The sequence below is a fragment of the Patiria miniata genome, unplaced genomic scaffold, assembly GCF_015706575.1.
Source record: "Patiria miniata isolate m_02_andy unplaced genomic scaffold, ASM1570657v1 HiC_scaffold_3, whole genome shotgun sequence".
In the NCBI taxonomy this organism is placed as follows: Eukaryota; Metazoa; Echinodermata; class Asteroidea; order Valvatida; family Asterinidae; genus Patiria; species Patiria miniata.
Window position 1 is genome coordinate 34,770,116 of NW_024037069.1, and position 18,691 is coordinate 34,788,806.

General features: G+C 39.2%; 1 protein-coding gene across 1 annotated transcript; it reads left to right on the top strand.

Moving 5' to 3' along the window:
* The first annotated feature begins 8,805 nt into the window (after nt 1-8,805).
* LOC119736757 lies at nt 8,806-18,489 on the top strand. Its single transcript, XM_038210767.1, has 5 exons — nt 8,806-8,809; nt 9,366-9,707; nt 11,146-11,364; nt 12,278-12,469; nt 18,449-18,489. The coding sequence occupies exons 1-5, from the start codon at nt 8,806-8,808 to the stop codon at nt 18,487-18,489; spliced, it is 798 nt and encodes a 265-aa protein (XP_038066695.1).
* Nucleotides 18,490-18,691: the final 202 nt, after the last annotated feature.

Sequence of the window (18,691 nt, forward strand, 5' to 3'; positions counted from 1 at the left end):
GACCCTTCATGTGAAGAAGCCGCCACTAAATCCAATCCTGCACGGAAGCCTGACACACCAATGAAAATGGAGTTTACATCTAAAGAGGAAATCTACGAAGGCACTCGGAGGAGGAAGAATTACATGGTTACCGGTAATTAATCTTATTTTCCTTTTTTTTTTAATACGTTAGTAAACTTTTACTTTATGGCATCTCAAATCACTGTACCGAGAAATATGTGCTCAGTATTGTCCCGAATGATTGTGAGAAAAAAATCATTCGTGTGGAACTCGAACCCACGACCTCCTGCTTACCAGTGCAGATAGAATGTGTCATTTGGACCCCAAAAAGGCATTCTGATCCATTGAAGGGTAGAACCTGGATTCTGGATCAATCTAGCCAGGAACTCTTCAGTGTGAATAGCAGATACGGAGGGGAAAAGGGTGGGCAAAAAAAGAAAAAGATAAAAAACGCCCGCCAATTATCAGGTCCACCCTCCCCCTAACCTTCCGAATGTTAGCCTTGACCAAGGCTATCAGCTTGTTCCCATAGGAGCTTGTTCCCGCTACATGCCCTACCGCACACAGCACGCGCCGCTACACACTAGTTGTACTAAAGCAGGATGGCTAATAATTTGGGAGAGACTTCATTTCATCTGGTCGCTCGTTGACATTTTTTTTCTGAAATTGATTGAAATTAGTTTATGTAAATCAGTTTCATCTGTATCATAAAACTTATTTGCCAACAAATACTACTGTTTCACAGCTTAAAAAAAATACATCGCAAATTTCAATGCATATTTGGAAAGTGTAGTTCATCAGCTTCTCGACAACGAAATGTTTCAGGTAAATGTTTAGGTATTTTTTAAAGCTGCAAAAAAGAGGGCACTTTGAGGGTTCGGGTTTTTTTTTGGGGGGGGGGGGGGGGGGAGGACACCCTGTATTATGAACAGTGTATCAGTATAGTGTTTTTTGTTGTGTTTTCATTCACTTATGTATAGAGATAAGAGACCAGTAAACTCTGCCAATTTAGGGAGACTTTTGAGACGTTGGTGGCAGCAAACACACCGGTCTTTTTTTTACATTATTTGCGTCATATTGAGCATGCGCGCTTTAGCTCAAACATGATGTAAACAATTGAAAAGGACAGGTGTGTTTGCTGCCATCAACGTCTCAAATATCTCCCTTGTTCATGTCTGAGTTGGGGAATTGCCAAGGTATCATGAATATAAAGAAATTGCCACATACTGGGAAATCCCAAAATATTCTGGACCCTGCCCTCCTCGATTACCGATTAATGGGATGCAGAAGAAACGGATAAATAGGGTGATATAAATCTTAATATAAGTTAGTTAGTTGGGATGTGTTGGGGTGTTTGTTTGTTTGTTTGTTTGTCTGGGTTTTGCGTGGGTCCGTTGTTTGCTTTGTGTAGGTGTGTGTCAGAGTAACAATTCAGTGTCGTAAACACGGGTCCAAAGAGCAGGTAGCTGTGGGTACCTTGGAGGGTCTTATTTGCTAAGGAGGAGGGTCTCATTTGCTAAAGAGGGCATTCAGTGAATTTTTTTACTGTAAATTCTGAAATATCAGTACTTCACTCGATTTCAAAGTAGATAACAAGACAACTTTTATATTTAAAGGAGAATTCCATTCTGTTAAATTACTTCATTTATGATTTTAGTCTGTTGTTAATGATACCAGCGATTGTGTAAATTGAAAGAAAATACTTATGATAGTTAAAGTTTTGGGTTTGATATTTTGAAATATTTATCCTTTTGATTATTTTTTTTAACTTGATTACAAGATACAATGATGAAATTAGAAAAACACTTCTTATTCAAATTTATTATGATGGATTTGTAATAAGCTGCATTTGAAATTGCACACGCACTTTTTGAAGTAGCTGCAGCCATTTCCCATAGAATATGTGTTATTTCAAGCCGTAGCCAAGTAATTATGCGGCCTCAAGTTTCGTTAAGGGATCGTTTGGGGCAATCCTTGAAAATGCACCTTTGTGCCCCAATTAACCGTATTTTGATTTTCATTTTGGTTGTTATGCTAAATGCAAAGTTTCCATTAAGGAGCAAAAGTGTGATGTCATTTCAGGCAGAAGCCTCAATGTTTTCTTAGGCGATTCATTGTTGTGCCAGTACATGGCTGTAAGCAAAATGAGCAACGTTTCTCACAAAATGTTTTTGATAAGCAAGTTTTTTGTGTTCACAAATTCGAACATCACAGCAACAGTGCCCTCGGTTGTCCGGTAAAGCATGGAAAATATTTTTTTACATGTTTAAAGAAGTGATTTTTTTAATAAAGTAAGCAAAAAGGGATGTCATTTAGTTTTCAAGAGGTTTAGAAAGTAGCACAAAATATGTTTTTAAGAAATATTCACTTCATGCTCTTTAAGTTCTTTCGCTCGTGCTCAACGGTCTTTCACTCATACTGCCCCGGAACCTTGGAACATTCTCCCGCTAAACTACGCCGAATAAAGTCCCTGTTAACATTCAAATCTACTCTCAAACCCATCTGGTTTTTTTTTCGTTTTTTGTAATTAACGTTTTTCTTTGTATTTGGTGGATACTGGCGCTTTGCCAAGTATCATTATTATAATTTATTAGAAGTCAATGACCCGGCTTGGCATTAAGCCAATCACTTGGATCGGTCCCAAAGCCCACTCCATCCATGGGCGTGTGATTAATTATTATCTATACATTCTTGTGCACAAAACGAGTGTAACCTTAGCTATGCATGTACATGTAGTTCTATAGTGAGCGACCCACAGAACTTGCATAGCCCTACTGGTGATCACCAGCACCTTTTGGATCATTATAGTTTTCAACATCGAAGTTGTCAAATTCCAGAACTCCTGTTTTAGAAGGATTGTGCCCACTATTCTACTTCACATCGGTAAGCAGGACTTAAATCGTTTTCTAATTTTACTCTTCATGATCACGCATAATTTAACGTCGGAAATCAGTCAAAATTAAAAAAAGCTTATATATAGGCCTAAATACACTTTAAACATGCATGAAAATAAAAGGCATTGAACAAAACCTTACCCTTTCTTTATATAAGTCATCGTAATTGATCTCGTATTTTCACAACTGTGTTCATGGCAGGGATTTAAAATTAAGAAAGCCCGTTCATGTTGTACAATAGCTTAGCTTAAATGATAAAAGTATGAAAGTTGGCATATAGACGAAGAGCTGGATAGTTTTTAATCAAAATGTCGGGAACAAATCCCTTGATTGTCTTAAAGCATAGTACTATCGACCATGATCACAGAATGGCCATTTTAGTTTCGCTAGATCAGACTAAGGCCTATTGACGCCATGCCAAATGGGGCCAATTTTACATTTAATCACAATTTTGAGAACAAGAACGAAACCAGTATCATTTGATAGCTTGGAACTTGTAGATATATTTGTGTGTAACTTGTGTGTATATTGAAATATAACTTAAGAAATATTTTAGATCAGACTACATAACTTAAGAACGGCCCGAAAAGCGCGGAGGGTGGGTGTGGCCGTCATGAAATGAAATGAAATGAAATATAAAATTATAACTTAAGAGTGGTTTTAGGTCAAACTAATTACCTAACGCGACGGGAAAAGCGCGGAGGGGGCGGGGCCTCAACCCCCCATGTACATTTTGACTGCTATCGTCGCAAGGCATTTGTTAAATCCTGCCAAGTTTCTTTCACAGTTGTTCTGATGTCTTGCGGTTATTTTGACACCAAGTTTATGAACATAGAGTATAATTTCGTCACGAAACGTCCATTTTCCAACACAGGTAGGCCTAAATCTTAACTTTTCCCATTGAAAAGTACATGCACATGAAAGCATACATGACAGTGCGGCAGCTGTCTAACGGATCGAATTGAAACTGTGCAAATGTACTACAAAATTAAAATTGGGAAAATTAAACCAATTGTATTGATGCTTTGGCACTAGTGGAACATAGAAATAAACCTAAAAGTCCCTTTTGTTCAGACTAATTAACTTAAAGGGAGCAAACAACGCGGAGGGGGCGGGGCTGGAACCCCCTCCGTGTACTTTTTGGGGTCCTATCGTCGCAATGCATTTATTAAATTCTGCCAAGTTTCTCTGACAGTTGTTCTGATGTCATGCGGTTATTTTGACACCAACTTTATGAAAACAGGGCATACCTTCGCCACAAAATGTTCAAATACCTAAAGAGGTGCAAGCTTAAATTAATGTTAACTTTTCCATTATCTATTTATGACGTACATCGGAGGGCACATGAGATCGAGTGTGCCGACTCTAAATGATTATGACAACAAAACATTTAAATAGGTGGAATTGAAACTTTAGAGATATCGATAGGTGTTCTGGACTCGTTTCATTAGAGATATCGACTTCTGCTTAAAATAATGGGTAATAATGCAAAAGTACAGGTAGCAGGAGCTGGCGAATTAGAAATAAATAATATAGTACAAATCAATTTTCCGGTTTGCAGCTAAAGAATTAATTGAATCTTAAGGGGCAGTTGGTATAGGCTCACAGAGCTGTTAAGGTCAAATATCGTAAAAGGTTGTGCACTTTGAGACTAAAGTATAACACTTCGTACATTGGTTCTTCATGCAATGAATGTAATGATCAGATGTGAAAAAAAATGTTTCAAATTTGCCTTCTGGTCACTTACGAGTTGTTAATTAACTTTGTATAAACTCTTTATTGATATTTAAAGATGTACGGTATTATTCAAACCCTACTTTTCCACGACCCATATCTAATTTTACGATATGCGTTCTAACCATGATAATGAACTTTCAAAGGTGGGGAAATAGCTGGTAAAGTAACGGGCGTCGCCAGGATTTTTTTCTAGAGAGGGCAAAGCACAGCCCCCCCCCCCCCCCATTGAATGACCAGTAATGACTTCGCTTCTCTTTTCCGTTCCGTTTACCAGTCTTTCTCCTTTTTTCCTTTTGTTTTTGCTTTTCCGGGGGGGGGGAGCAAGTGCCCCACATTGCCCCCCCCCCTCGCGACGCCCATGTGAGAGATCAGCGGTCTTTGTATATCCATTTTCCACTATTACTTCAAAATGCCAACTTTTCCTGGTCCAAGTCTAAAAAATAAATCACAAATTAATTTTGACAATTGTTCTACAGGATCTCACGAATTAAGACCCATTAGAGCATCTAATCCCCATGTCGCCTGTTTTCATGCCCGGCGACGCAGGCGCAACATAACATACATGAATAAATCATAAGAGGCAAGCCGGACAAAGTTACAACAGTGCACCAGTGAGTTTGGTAAAAGGGTTTATACAAAATGTGGCTGGTTATAGTGAACTAGAAATAATGTTTAGTTTGGAAACATTTATTTCAATGATGTCATTCATTACAATTATGTACAATCATGTATAAATTAAGAAAGGTCAGTAGTAATATATATGACAGTTATGTACACAGTGATTACTAATAAGTGTAATATTAAATGACAACAGTTAGGTATAAGGTTAAGCAGACGCTTTTGTGCCCTTACCTATGGACAGACATACAACCAAAATACTGTAACAAGGGACAAACAAAACACAACGGTAGACAGACAGGACAAGTGTGTGAGACAAGGCCTAAATATTAATGCACATATAACATTTCAATTTATGAATATGATTCGATATAATGATTTTTTAATTTTTTGACAAAGACAGATAGTGAGGGTAACAGTTTAAGAGAATCATCTAAACTATTCCAGTACAAGGTGCCTTGATGAACCACACTGTTTTTTGACATTGACGTCCTGTTAAATTGGACAAACAGATTTCCCTTAGCACTACTTCGGGTGTTATATACATGAACATTAGATGCTAAGGTAAAACTAGAATCCAAACAGGACGGGAGTAGATTATGCTTAAATTTAAACATTAATTTTCCTAAATTAAGGTAATATAAGTCATTACATTGTAATATATTTAATTTAGCAAATAACGGAGCAGAATGATCACGATAGCCAGCATTTGAAATTAAACGAACTGCTCGCTTCTGTAAAGTAAGTAATTTGTTACACATAGATGGCAAACTGCCCCAAGTCAAGATTGAGTAATTTAAGTATGGTAAAACAAATGAATTATACAATGTTAATAAAATCTTACTCGGAAGATAATATTTCAAACGATTCATTATTCCAACGTTCTTTGATATTTTTGTCGCTACTTCATCAATATGATGTTTCCAAGTGAGATTTTCATCAATAGTTACACCCAGGAATTTAGTTATCTTAACCTGATTAAGCCTTGAGTTATTTAAATTCAGAGGAACAGATTGTGTGTACTTGTACTGATTGGCACAAAAAATCATATAATTGACTTGACAACATTAATAGATAATTTATTTGCGAGAAGCCATGTACTGATCTTTTCAAGTTCCATATTTAGGTTACTAATTGCTTCATCTACATTATCGTGAGTGTACAACAAATGTTTCATGGTTGGGTAAAGCGCTTTGGCTACTTTGATTCCGTGCAAAGATCATAAATCAGAGGTTTTGAAAAATAAAAATGATAAGGTAAACAAAGTTAATTGACCTGTCCTAGGGCAACGGAGGTCTGATGCTCTCCCCACATCGGATATTATTTTAATGGACAACGGAATATCAGTAGTTCATCTGTGAAGATTTAATTCAACCTGTTGAAATGTTTTGTTGTCGTGGTCATTTAAAGTCAGTCGGCACTCTCTGCAACCTCCGATATACGTTATGTAACGTGTAACGGAACAGTTAACATTTAAGCGTATACCTGTGTAACGGTTGGCACTCGCATCCGCAGGGTAACTTTCATCGTCGTCATTTCAATCCTAAATTTCAGTTGTACCGCCCTTAGGGGGGGGGGGGGTTCGCAAGTGTGCTGAATGGATCGAGGTCTAATGAAGTCAAATAAATCAAGCACAAAACACAAGGGTCTAGACTGAAGCGTTTTGGGTCATTTTTCTCATGATACTTCTTGGATATCACAGACAGTACATCCAAACTAGGTTCGCAAATTCCCAAAAGCTCCTAAAGGACTCTAGAAAGGCTCCTCAAAGTTCCCGAAATGCTCCCATAATGCTCCGTGAGAACTGTATAGTAACAAAGAACAAAGTTACAAAAGCATTAAGTACATGTAAACTAACACTAACAGTAATTAATAAACATACAAAATCACAGGGTCATGTATCTCCACATGTGCGTACAATTTAGGGCAGGTTTTCCCAAGCAAAACACAAATAAAGACACCAAATTTCCCATTTCCAAACTAGTATGACAATAAGAATAGTTAGGTAGATTACCTCCTTGCGTGCACTGGATTTGTAGTTGACGAAAGTTGGTAATTTCTGACGACTTGTTACGTTTCTATCGCTAATAAAACAAAACGTTGCTTAAGATGGCGACCTCCATTGAAATTTAGACTATGCCTCTGTTCGTTGGTGTTTGAGAGAGGGCGCTATAACAACTTAGTGGCAAGTTACATTTACAACCTGTTTTCGTAAAGTTGGTGTCAAAATAACCGCAAGACATCAGAACAACTGTCAGAGAAACTTAGCAGAATGTAATAAATGCATTGCGACGATAGCGACCAAAATGTGCTTGGAGGGGGGTTGCGGCCCCGCCCCCTCCGCGCTGTTTGCGCCGCTCTTAAGTTAATTAGTCTGGCCAAAAGGAACTTTTAAGTTATATTTTCATGTTCCACAAGTGCCAAGGCATCAATGAAAATGGTTTAATTTTCCCAATTTCAATTTTGTAGTACATTTGCACAGTTTCAATTCGATCCGTTAGACAGCTGCTGCACTGTCATGCATGCTTTCATGTGCATGTACTTTTCAATGGGAAAAGTTAACATTTAGGCCTACCTGTGTTGGAAAATGGACATTTCGTGACGAAGTTATGACTTATTTTCATAAACTTGGTGTCAAAATAACCGCAAGACATCAGAACAACTGTGAAAGAAACTTGGCAGGATTTAACAAATGCCTTGCGATGATAGGAGCCAAAATGTACAAGGTGGGGGGTTGAGGCCCCGCCCCTCTGCGCTTTTCCCGTCGTTCTTAAGGTAATTAGTCTGACCTAAAACCACTCTTAAGTTAAAATTTTATATTCCATAGTGTTAAGGCATCAATACATACTGGTTTCATTTTCTCCTCTACCGTTGCGTTGCAACGGTATCAGCGAAAAGGAAAAAGAGGGGGTGCCGGCCACACCCACCCTCCGCGCTTTTCGGGCCGTTCTTAAGTCAATTAGTACTGTCTGATCTAAAATCATTCTTAAGTTACATTTCTATAATCTACAAGTTCCAAGCTATCAAATGAAACTGGTTTCGTTCTTGTTCTCAACATTTTGATTAAGTGTAAAATTGGCCCCATGTGGAATGGCGCCAAAGTCTGATCTAGCGAAATGATCAGGGTCGATGATACTATGCTTTAAGGCAATCAGGAAATTGTTCTCGAAATTTTGATTAAACACTATCCAGCTCTCCGTTAAGGCCTACAGTAAAAACATGCCCTAGAAAAACTGTTTAGCTTTGAAAAATATCGGTAAAGAATAACATCAATTTTTAAATGGTTGCGATTGTTTGTTTTTCTACCTATGTTTTTCTACCTATATTTTTTCAAAGGACACATCTGCGATAGCCAAATATCTTTCTCATGACAAACTCTTACTGGGTGTCAAATTGTATCATCAAATGAACAATCCCATTACCAATCTGCCGTACTATAAGCTTCTGAGAAAGATGAACATTAAGGCAACAATAAAAATATTTCTGGAAAAAAAGACGAACAAAATTAATTTGTAAATGATATTTGCATGCTTTCTTCTATTACAGAGACGGCAAAATGGGTAGGCGAGTCGGAATGCGATGGATAGCATTTCTATTATGCTGTAAGCGGTCACACATTTATATATTTTTGCAGACTTACGATGTGATTTGGATGCATGGATTATAAATTAAAATTATGTAATCATATTGGTTTTTTTTGTTTTTTACCAAATTACAGGTAAATTGACTTGTTCAAGTCCGAAACCGTTAGACGGTTGAACGGGAAATTCCAATGGGGTTAACGATGCTTAAATACTCCGTGTTCTTTAAGACATGGGTTTTATGCCGACGAATTTTCAAACTATTTTTTTTTCTTTTAAAACAACCCACATACTTAAATCCGATTTTGGACGTCTTCAACCATCTACAAAAGGGCTTTTATTTTCTGTACAAACAACCGCCCAGAGCCGGGATTGTTTTGTTCAATGACTCATTCAAAAGTTAATCACTTTTATATTGTGTCAAATTGCATTTGCCTTTAGCCAAAAATTAAAATGCTTGGCTCTTTCTTGCAAAGTAATCTATTTCTTAGGCGATGAATAATAAAATCTGATATCATTTCTTGTTTTGCTTCAGGCGGATTTGTCCAATTGAACATTGGTGGAACCGTGTTCTTGGAACGAGGACAACGAGGGATCGTGCCCTGTCCTCTCATCAAATCTCGCCAAATCTCGCCAGGAAACGTCGACGCCATGTACTGGTTCTTTGGCTCAGCAAGCGACGCATCCATCCTCATCTATTACTTCTTTGGAAAAGTGGCTCCCCAAAACGGGATCCCAGAGGGCGTCTATGATATCGACAGTGAGTTCAGTCTCATCATTGAGAGCGTCACCGCCTCCAATGAGGGAACCTACTACTTTCAGGTCAAACCGCATTTGAAAATGATAGAAGAGGGACAGGTTGAAGTTAGTGATAAAGGTGAGTCCATTGATTTTGCATCAAACCATTTATTTGGCTTCAATTTTACTGTGCAGAATTTAAAAAATTCTTTAAAATATACAAACATTTAAACAGAAATGTTTAATTGATTTACAGTCACCTTATAAAAGCTATATTTGCCAGAAATTACTGACATTTTGCTCGGTACATTTCACAATGTTCATGGTGCTTAGCATAAATGTATAATGTGCTATTGCAAAGATCACAAGCAATGATACATCATATGGCATGTTGGCTGGTAAAGTTGCGAATGTATTTTCAGTGTTAGGAAATTTCAGTGCCCAGGTCGATATCAGTTATAATGACGTCTGGTTCCTGTACTTTGTCCTGTCTTGAGTCTCGGACAAGTTTCGACTCGAACTTAACCTCAGTCTCTGAATTACATTTTGATTTACATAACACTCTCTTTTGTCAAATAATTATTATGGAATATACTTCTTACCAGTGTAAGTAGATACATGTAATAGGATCAAGCATCCTATGAAATCATTACGCCTAGTCTGGCATTATCAAGAACAGATAAGCAAGGGCGGATCCAGAACACAATATTTTTGACCCAAAGGGGGTCAAAAAAATTTCGGCGTGGGGTTCGGGGCCCGCTTAAGGGCCCCGAGAAAATTTTGGATTCTAGATGCTCTGTGGTGCGATCTGAGGCAATTTCTGACCACTTTAACCAATGTTTTTTTGAGGAAAAGATGGTGGTGTACTCATTGCCTGCCTTTATTGCGATGTCACATAAAAAAAAAAAAATTGGTTTCGTTTGGGGGGGGGGGGGGCATGGCCCCCTTTGGCCCCCCCCCTGGATCCGCCCTTGCAGATAAGTTATCATCATTTTGCCGCGAGGGTTGGGACCAACTCATCCTGAAAAACAACCCGATTTTTTTTTCAAATACCACTCCCAACTGACCGTATTTAGTTTATTATAAGATTGATCAAAGAAATTGACTGCTGCGCGGTTTGAACCTGCAACCTCCAGATTGCCATTCCCGTGCTCCACCAACTGAGCTATCCAGCCCTATGTTGGCAGTTCCCCATTTAGTCAATATCCTTATTCGGGGGGGGGGGGGGCTAGTCAAAAGCCATAAGCCCAGCCAGGGTTTTGGTTTGCGATCGATGACATTATTCGTGAATTAGGATTATTTCCCCAAAGACAAACTGGGATCATACCACAAGAGGGTGCAGGTCAATAAATATTTTTGGGAGGACTTTCAACGGAAACGTTGCTTTGCATGATTGCATCTAGAAAAATGAAGGTGCATTTTTTGTGTTTTCGCGAAGAGTTTATCAACTAAGCTGAATTCTTGGCAGCAGGGTAGTTTCTTATATAACCTTTTTTGCTTCAAAATTATATATTGTTATTCCTTGAATCGGCAAATAACATTTTCTTTCACATGGTGTCCCTTGCCTTTACCAACAGTTTCCCCAAGTCGTCCATATCCTACCGTCATCGGCTGCAATCAACAATACGATGCAGACACGTGCGAGGCGAGAGTACGACACGACAGCACAGTACATAACCTGACCTGCGTCATGGAGCAGGTCAAACCTGCCGTGCAATTGAGGTGGTTTTGGGGCGGGTTAACGGAACTTAAGGCAACAGTAACAGTCAGGCCTGTAGTTCTACCAGCCTACATGGGTAAGCAGCATTCTTATTAATTCCTAACATGTTGTCGTGTATTGCTGTTTGATGTTGACTGATCCCCTAATAATTATAGTCCTAGAAAGGAACAAGATGATACTCAACTATACGAAAGCTAAAAGTAATCATGGAAATATGATTGCGGGAACACGAATGGTCACTTTAAGCGTTCGTACTACCTCAAGATATTCAATGCTGTTTTCTCTACAAGTCATGTTCCGCTACATTTTTTTCCTGATTGTTTGGCCGTATACCATGCTTGTTGTAAGTTGTTGGCATAGGTTGGAATTTCATCAAATTGTTTAAGATCTTTATAATGAGCTCCTCAGGCGCGGTTCTAGAGCCAATATTTGAGGGGGGGGGGGGTGGGGGCTACTGAGCAGGAAGGATCCAAAAAAAATGTCAGGGAGCCGTGCTGAACTGTAAACCGGTTATTTTCTCCGGACACTTTTAGGCCTCTGAAAATCAATGGGGGGGGGGGGGGGGCTTGTGCCATATTTTCAATTGGGAGCACTGATATAATCCCACAATCAGGCACACTACATGTATATTAACTAAAAGTGTACAAATGCACCCTTCTCACGACTATTTTTTTCAGAGGGAGACCGTTCGCATGTATGTCACATTCTTAAATTTTGGCTAGTGCATTTTTTTTTATTATGGAATTTTTTTTTGGAGGGGCAAGACAAAAAACAAATGGGGGGGGGGAGCTAAAGCTACCCTAGCCCCTCCGTAGAACCGCCACTGGAGATCCTTTGATCGAATACACACAAAAGCCTCGGTAAATCCTTGCCTAGGCCATTCAAAGACCGCAACTGCTTCATTTTCGAACGAAAATGTGCTTGCCTCTTACACTAGAAATGGTACTTTCTTTCAAAATCTACCTATTGATTTCAAATCTACTAATAAGGTTCGTCTTTGAGGAACCACACCTATTCAACTTCAGCATCAGTCCAAGTGGCAGCATTTGACGATGAGGAAGTCTACGTGTGTGAGGCAATGGGTGTTGCTGTAGGCAATTTAGGAGCACGTATGATAGTACGCCTTACCAAAGCTCATCACACTACAGTGGCTTATGGTGGGGTTCAGTCCGACAACCCAGGTAGGTAGCAGTGTCATGTAGAAGCCATTTTGAAGGGGATCAACTGTCAATTTGGGAAAAGACGGAAAGCAGATATGAGATGGACGAATGCAGAATGAAGTTTAAAAGAGCTCAATACAGTGAACAGAGAAATGTGAATAGTGTAAATTGTGAAAGTGTTAATATAAGGCAACGAGTGTAATGTTAACATAATGTATAGACCCCTTGCACAGGGGGCCCTCAGTGAAAGCAGTTGGTGTTGTATAATTCACAATACAAGTGCAGAGTGTTTACTAACACGTATCGCCCATCGAAGAGGAACAAAGCCCCGCCCTCAGATGTGACGTCAGATGCAATGGGTCTGTTGGGTAATAGAACAATACAACTCAGCTAAATCAAGTCAGATATTGTTTATGTTATAAGTGCCTTTGGTCTGTTTGTAGGACCAAGGTTTTTTTCGGCTGACGATGAGAAACCCATAACTCCGATCACGAGTGAAGGAATTTTGATAGTGCCTTTGGGTGCACTCGCACTTATAGTCTCATCTGTGGTCTGCACTGTTGTAAGTAAAGTTGCTTCTCGTTATTATACAAACTCCGTTAATGTATATTCAGTTTAAATTAAATAAAATACATGCAGAATGGAAACATTCTTCCGGATTGTACGATATTTTCTTGATGAATGTTTTAACCCGTAGACTCAGTCACTGTCAATCATGTTTTGCAATAAGCTTAATATGATTAGCCTCATGATCAGCTTTTTTTAAGCATGCAGTATCTCCTTGTGCAATAACGTTTGTTAATTATTAATGCAGGTATGCAGAAATGGGAAGAAGAAAGCCGAAGATACAGCCGAACCTGCGAAAACTACTTCCATCGATTGCTTAGTCGAATCCCAATTATATGGAGTGTAACTTTGGTTCTTAAGTTGCCACCTTGTGACCCAGATCGAGTGCTCTTGTGGAACCAGCGGCAGCGATGCAAGTGTTTATGTGTAAAACCTTTTTTCCCCTTTTTTTTTGGGGGGGGGGGGGGGGGTGTGGGGCAAGAAAGGGGTAAATGAATAATTTGGGCGCCAACTTAAAAAAACACCAGAAATGCAAAATGGGCGGGCTGGACATTATTTGACGCTTAAGGGTGCTGTTAAAAATCCATTCATATACGAATTGTGTACTTATGACTGCGTTTTAGGGCCATTATCGAGGGTTTCCAGTCTTTAATATACAATAAGTGTTCAATATATTGAATATTAGTCTACTCTTTTCAATTTACCTTTTCTATTACCTTTATGGTCTTTTATCGTTTTTTTTTTAAATTTTCCTGGCGGACAGGGAGGGGAGTTCAACGATAGGCAACCACCTCCCATGTCTTTTTCCCAAAAGACATCTACATGATGTGGGTGTACGCTAAGGCGTTGGTCTTTATTTCTCTGAAAACATGAGAAGAAAATATAAAATCGGAAACCAAGAAATGAATTTGAACGTAATGAAATTCGAACTTTATTTCCCTTAGAAAAAAATAATTCGAATACTCAGATTAAAAGAAACAAATTCGGGTACAAAACGGTGACTCGAACCTTAACCCACGACTCTGCGGTGCAAAATCACGACTGTATCGAATCAGCTATATCGTACTACACGCCAAATCCTAGGGAAAATATAATTATATACCTGCATACGTATCTTTAAAGTATCGTAAAGGGCGCTAAACAACCGTGTATGTGAATATAGTTTGGGAAAAGAAAGTTCGCCCCCCGTAGCGCTGCCACTAGTAGAAAGTTGAATTGTTACCTCAAGAATGAATGGGAAGATTAATCATTGATCACGTCATGAATGCTGAAATATTTACCTTAAATTAATTTGCTTAACGTCGAAGTGCCCTTGACGTGTTTTTTTTAAAGGTAGCATTAGTAATTTTGTGTTGACATGCAGGAAACTTTCCCGATGAAAAAAAATGAAAAGGGGATTTTATTATTTGTACAATGCGATATGATCGGACTGTGAATGTTATCTATTATTTAGATTAGAAGTAATTCTTTATATCAATTGGTTGTTTTGTACAGGTCAATATTAGGAAAGTCTGTTATCGATGTTGTTTCAAACTGTACATGAATCTTTGTAATAGTTGTACAATATTTATAATAGTTGCTTTACAATCATGCAGTAATCGCATATGCTTTTTTCGTATTGCGCTGTATTGTATTTGTAATACATTGCATTTGTACATGTGTGTATATATAGTCATTTGTATAGTCATGCAGTAATCCCATATGGAGTGGCCTTTTAACGAAATGGTCTGCCAGAAAGAAATGATTGGAGACTAATACTTATTTTGACCTAATGCATGTTGAGGAGTAGATACGTACGAAGTCAATATTTACATGAAGGTGTAAAGTTTTTTTTTCAGCGGTATTGTGAAGTACAGGGAAAAACCAATACAATACGCAGGTTTCAGTTGCTTGAATTTGTACATTCTTAACCTTTCAAGAAACAAACTTTCAAACGAAGATTAACACTCGGATCTGGAAACAATCTGTTGAGATGCTTAATGCTTAATTTTAATTTTACTTATTATTTGCTGTGAACATATTCTTCTAAAAATTTCCCATGTAGGTTCTGATTGTACTTGATTTGTTTTGTCTTGTCCTGTTTGTGTTGGTCCCTTGTATATGTGTGTTTGTGTAACTTAAACTTCATTGTGTAGTTAAGTTAAAGATACAAATGTATTTAATATATATATATTTTTCTACACATAATGGACTTCTCCACTTGACAAGCTTGCTTTTTGGAGATGCCCACCGCTTAATCTTATCCTGTTATCTAAATTATTGTTTAAACCGTTTCCCTTCAAAATGATTAAGTGGAAATAAATATGAATAAATATGAATAAATATGAGAGTGAAGACGACTGTTTTTAGAGCGTCACTTTAGTTTTGGCTTATCCCCTTTCCCTTCATTCCTTCGATGGATTTTCGACACTAAAAACAGCAGGGCGAAAGAAAAAGAACACCCCTAAGCTCAAATGAGGTCCAGCCCTATCCCTCCACACTTTAAACGTGCAACCCGGTCGGTCAGGCCCTACCAGTGATGTACAGTCGAACCCTGATAATAAGAGCGGGGGCCGCCCGATAGTCCAAAAATGAAATAAGGCTCGTTTATCCGAACATTTGATGCAATAGTCCGAAGGTTCATTAATCCGAAGGTTCATTAGTCCGAAGGTTCATTCGTCCGAAGGTGTGGTAGTCCGAATTTAGAATCAGGTTCAATAGGCCGAAGGTTCATTATTCCAAATTGACAACAAGGTTCGATAGTCCGAAAAGACTAAAAGGTCCGATAGTCCGAATCAGCAATAAGGTCCGATAGTCCGAATCAACAGAAAGGTCCGATGGTCCCAAGTGTCAGACTGACGAACCGTATTGCCCATTCGGACTATCGAACCTTATTGTTTAGAATTAAACTATTGACGATGGTAGACAATTGTTGTTGTTTTTTATAAAGATACTGCTGTTTTTGGCTCATCCACTTTCCTTCCTTTTATTTCCTTTAATGGGTATCTAAAACTATAGTAGAAAGCTAAAGAAAGAGGAAAAGAATGCCCCCCCCTTCCCAGAAAATTTGAATCGGCCACAAAAGATTCAGATCCTGTTTAATCAACGCGGAATTTGGCGTTATGCGGGTTCTCAACTCGAAAAAAAATCTTGACTCTGTCGCAGCGAATCGGCGACGTATGGGAGGCTTTAGTAGCAGAATTAAACTTTCTTCGCCAAGGCCGGATCCAGGACGCAAAAAAGGTCCAAACATTTCTGCCCCGGAAGGGGGTGCAAATGTATTGCACTTGTTGAGTTTTGTGAGTGATGTACGCAATGGCTGCCTTTTTTTGCGGCGTTGTAAAAACAACAAAAAATAGTTCTTTTTTTTGGGGGGGGGGGGAGGGGGCGCATGGCCCCCTGGATCTGCCGTCGTCTTCCCACCAAAATCAAGATAATTAAAAAGAATAACCAGCGAGATCAGGAGGCACAAATCAGAACCATGCTGACTGAGTGGGTCCAGAGAAACGCGGGGAATCATAGAATAGTCCAGATCAGTGGCGTAGCCAGGAATTTTCAGTGGGGGGGGGGGGGGGGGGGCGCTGTGGGACTGGAACATTTCATTGGGGGCGTCATGTAGGGGCGTCAATCGCTTCTCAAAAGTAGGGGAAGGACATACCTTGATCAGAACTGATGCGAGCGCGAAGCGCGAAGCCCTTACGGCGTGGGGGTTCGGGGCCCGCTTAAGGACCCCGAAAAAAATGGATTCTAGATGTTCTGTGGTGTGATCTGAAGCAATTTCTTACCACTTTCCTCCATGCTTTAACTAATATTTTCTTAGCAAAAGATAATTGTTTGAACATCGTTTTCGAGGTTGGAGTCATTGAATCAACCAATAATTATCTTAGCACAAAAGAAAATAATTTAAACATAATTTTCGAGGTTTTCTCAGCTATAGGCATAAGAAATTTTTTTTGAACATTGTTTTCGAGGTTGAAGTCATTGAATCAGCTACCAGAATTCTCAGCTATAGGCGTGGGGTTCGGGGCCCGCTTAAGGGCCCCCAAAATTTTGGATTCTAAATGCTCTGTGGTGCTATCTGAGGCAATTTCTGACCACTTTAACCAATATTTTCTAAGCAAAAGATACATTGTAGTACATAATAGGGCCCTGTATATGAGACACGAGTTCAAAAATCTGGGGGGGGGGGACATTTGATATTGTGTCCCGGTCCCCCACCCTTCAAAAAGTGGGGGGGGGGGACCAGTCCCCCTGTCCCCCCCCCCCCCCCTTATCATGTGGATCATTCGCGACTATTTAGATTTAGATCAATGATATTTTTTTGGAAACTCAAAATCTCAGTGGGGGGGGGGGGTGGCGACTGGGGGGGGGACTGGGGTGGGGGGGGGGCGACAAGGGGTCATAGGGGGGGGCGGTCGCCCCCCACGCCCCCCCCCCCCCCGAGGCTACGCCACTTGTCCAGATGCTGGCGGAACTAATTCTAAAGCCAACAGTTAATCTAAACCATTTGGCAATTGGTGAGTCTGTAAAACAATATCCTCTCTGATTCCCCAGTTTTGTTTCTCGTCACAAATCAAAACCATAAAAATTTGTTTTAAGCTTTTTATTTTGAAGTTTGTTTTTTGTGAGTTTTGCTTATTGATAATTTGAAACAATATGTGCAAGACTTTTCTGCGTCACTTCGAAAGAGGAAAGTTACCAAAGAGACAAATCTTATATATATGTAGTTTAATTGCTAGCTGCTTTCTTTATTTTCTATTCATAAGACGGAATTTGCGTCCGGGGATAAAATCAATGTTAGATTTTGCCCTTCACCGACGTATATACACTATACTCATTGTGTTACCTCCGGAGTGAAAGTTGGAAAAAATCACTCTGGTGAGACTCGAGCCCATGACCTCCTGCTTTATAGTGCAAATGCCTTACCACTCGACCACCGAGCTAACGGGATCAGTTGGCTGATCGAATCTGATGTACATGTAGCAGCGGGTACACAAATGCCTGGGTTAATTTTACCCAAGAAAGGGTGAAAACTGCAACTACCCAAAATAGGGTTGTTCTATACCCAATTTTTTGGGTAAAAATTTCTGTTAAATTCAACCTAAACTTGTGGTCATACAATTGCAAGACTAAATTTAATTTGATCTTGTACGACTACAACTGTTGGTTGAATTTAACAGAAATTCTAACCCAAACAAATCGTTTTAGAACAACCCAATTTAGGGTAGTTCCAGTTTTCACCCTTTCTTGGGTAAAATGTACCCTGGCAATTTTTCAGTGCACCGCAATTAAACTATTGATAAGATGGAATTTGCGTCTGGGTGATGTACATCAATATTAGGTTTTGCCCTTATACCGACGTACATGTCATACATAATCCTCTATACTCATATCAGTGTGCTACCTCCCGGTCATTTTGTTTTTCTGTTGCTTCCTCCTCCTATTTTTGAGCAGTGGAGAAAGCCGCAGCAAATGATGGAGATATCGTCCTATGAAGCAGGAGGGCTAATAATGTGGGAGAGACTTCATTGCATCTAGTCGCTCATTGGCCTTTTTTCTGAAATTTACTGAAATTATTTTATGTAAATTAGTGTCATCTGTTATGTCATAATCAGCCACAGAGTGAGTCAGGTTGTGATTTTTCAGTGCGCATTATTTTATAATCAAACTCATTTGCAAACAGTTACTACATGGTGT

What these genes read in the sequence shown, in the direction of transcription:
- LOC119736757 (XM_038210767.1), top strand. An exon ending in GGTTGAAGTTAGTGATAAAG is followed by an intron (nt 9,708 to 11,145) that starts GTGAGTCCATTG and finishes CTTTACCAACAG; the next exon opens with TTTCCCCAAGTCGTCCATAT. An exon ending in GGTTCAGTCCGACAACCCAG is followed by an intron (nt 12,470 to 18,448) that starts GTAGGTAGCAGT and finishes ATTTTTGAGCAG; the next exon opens with TGGAGAAAGCCGCAGCAAAT.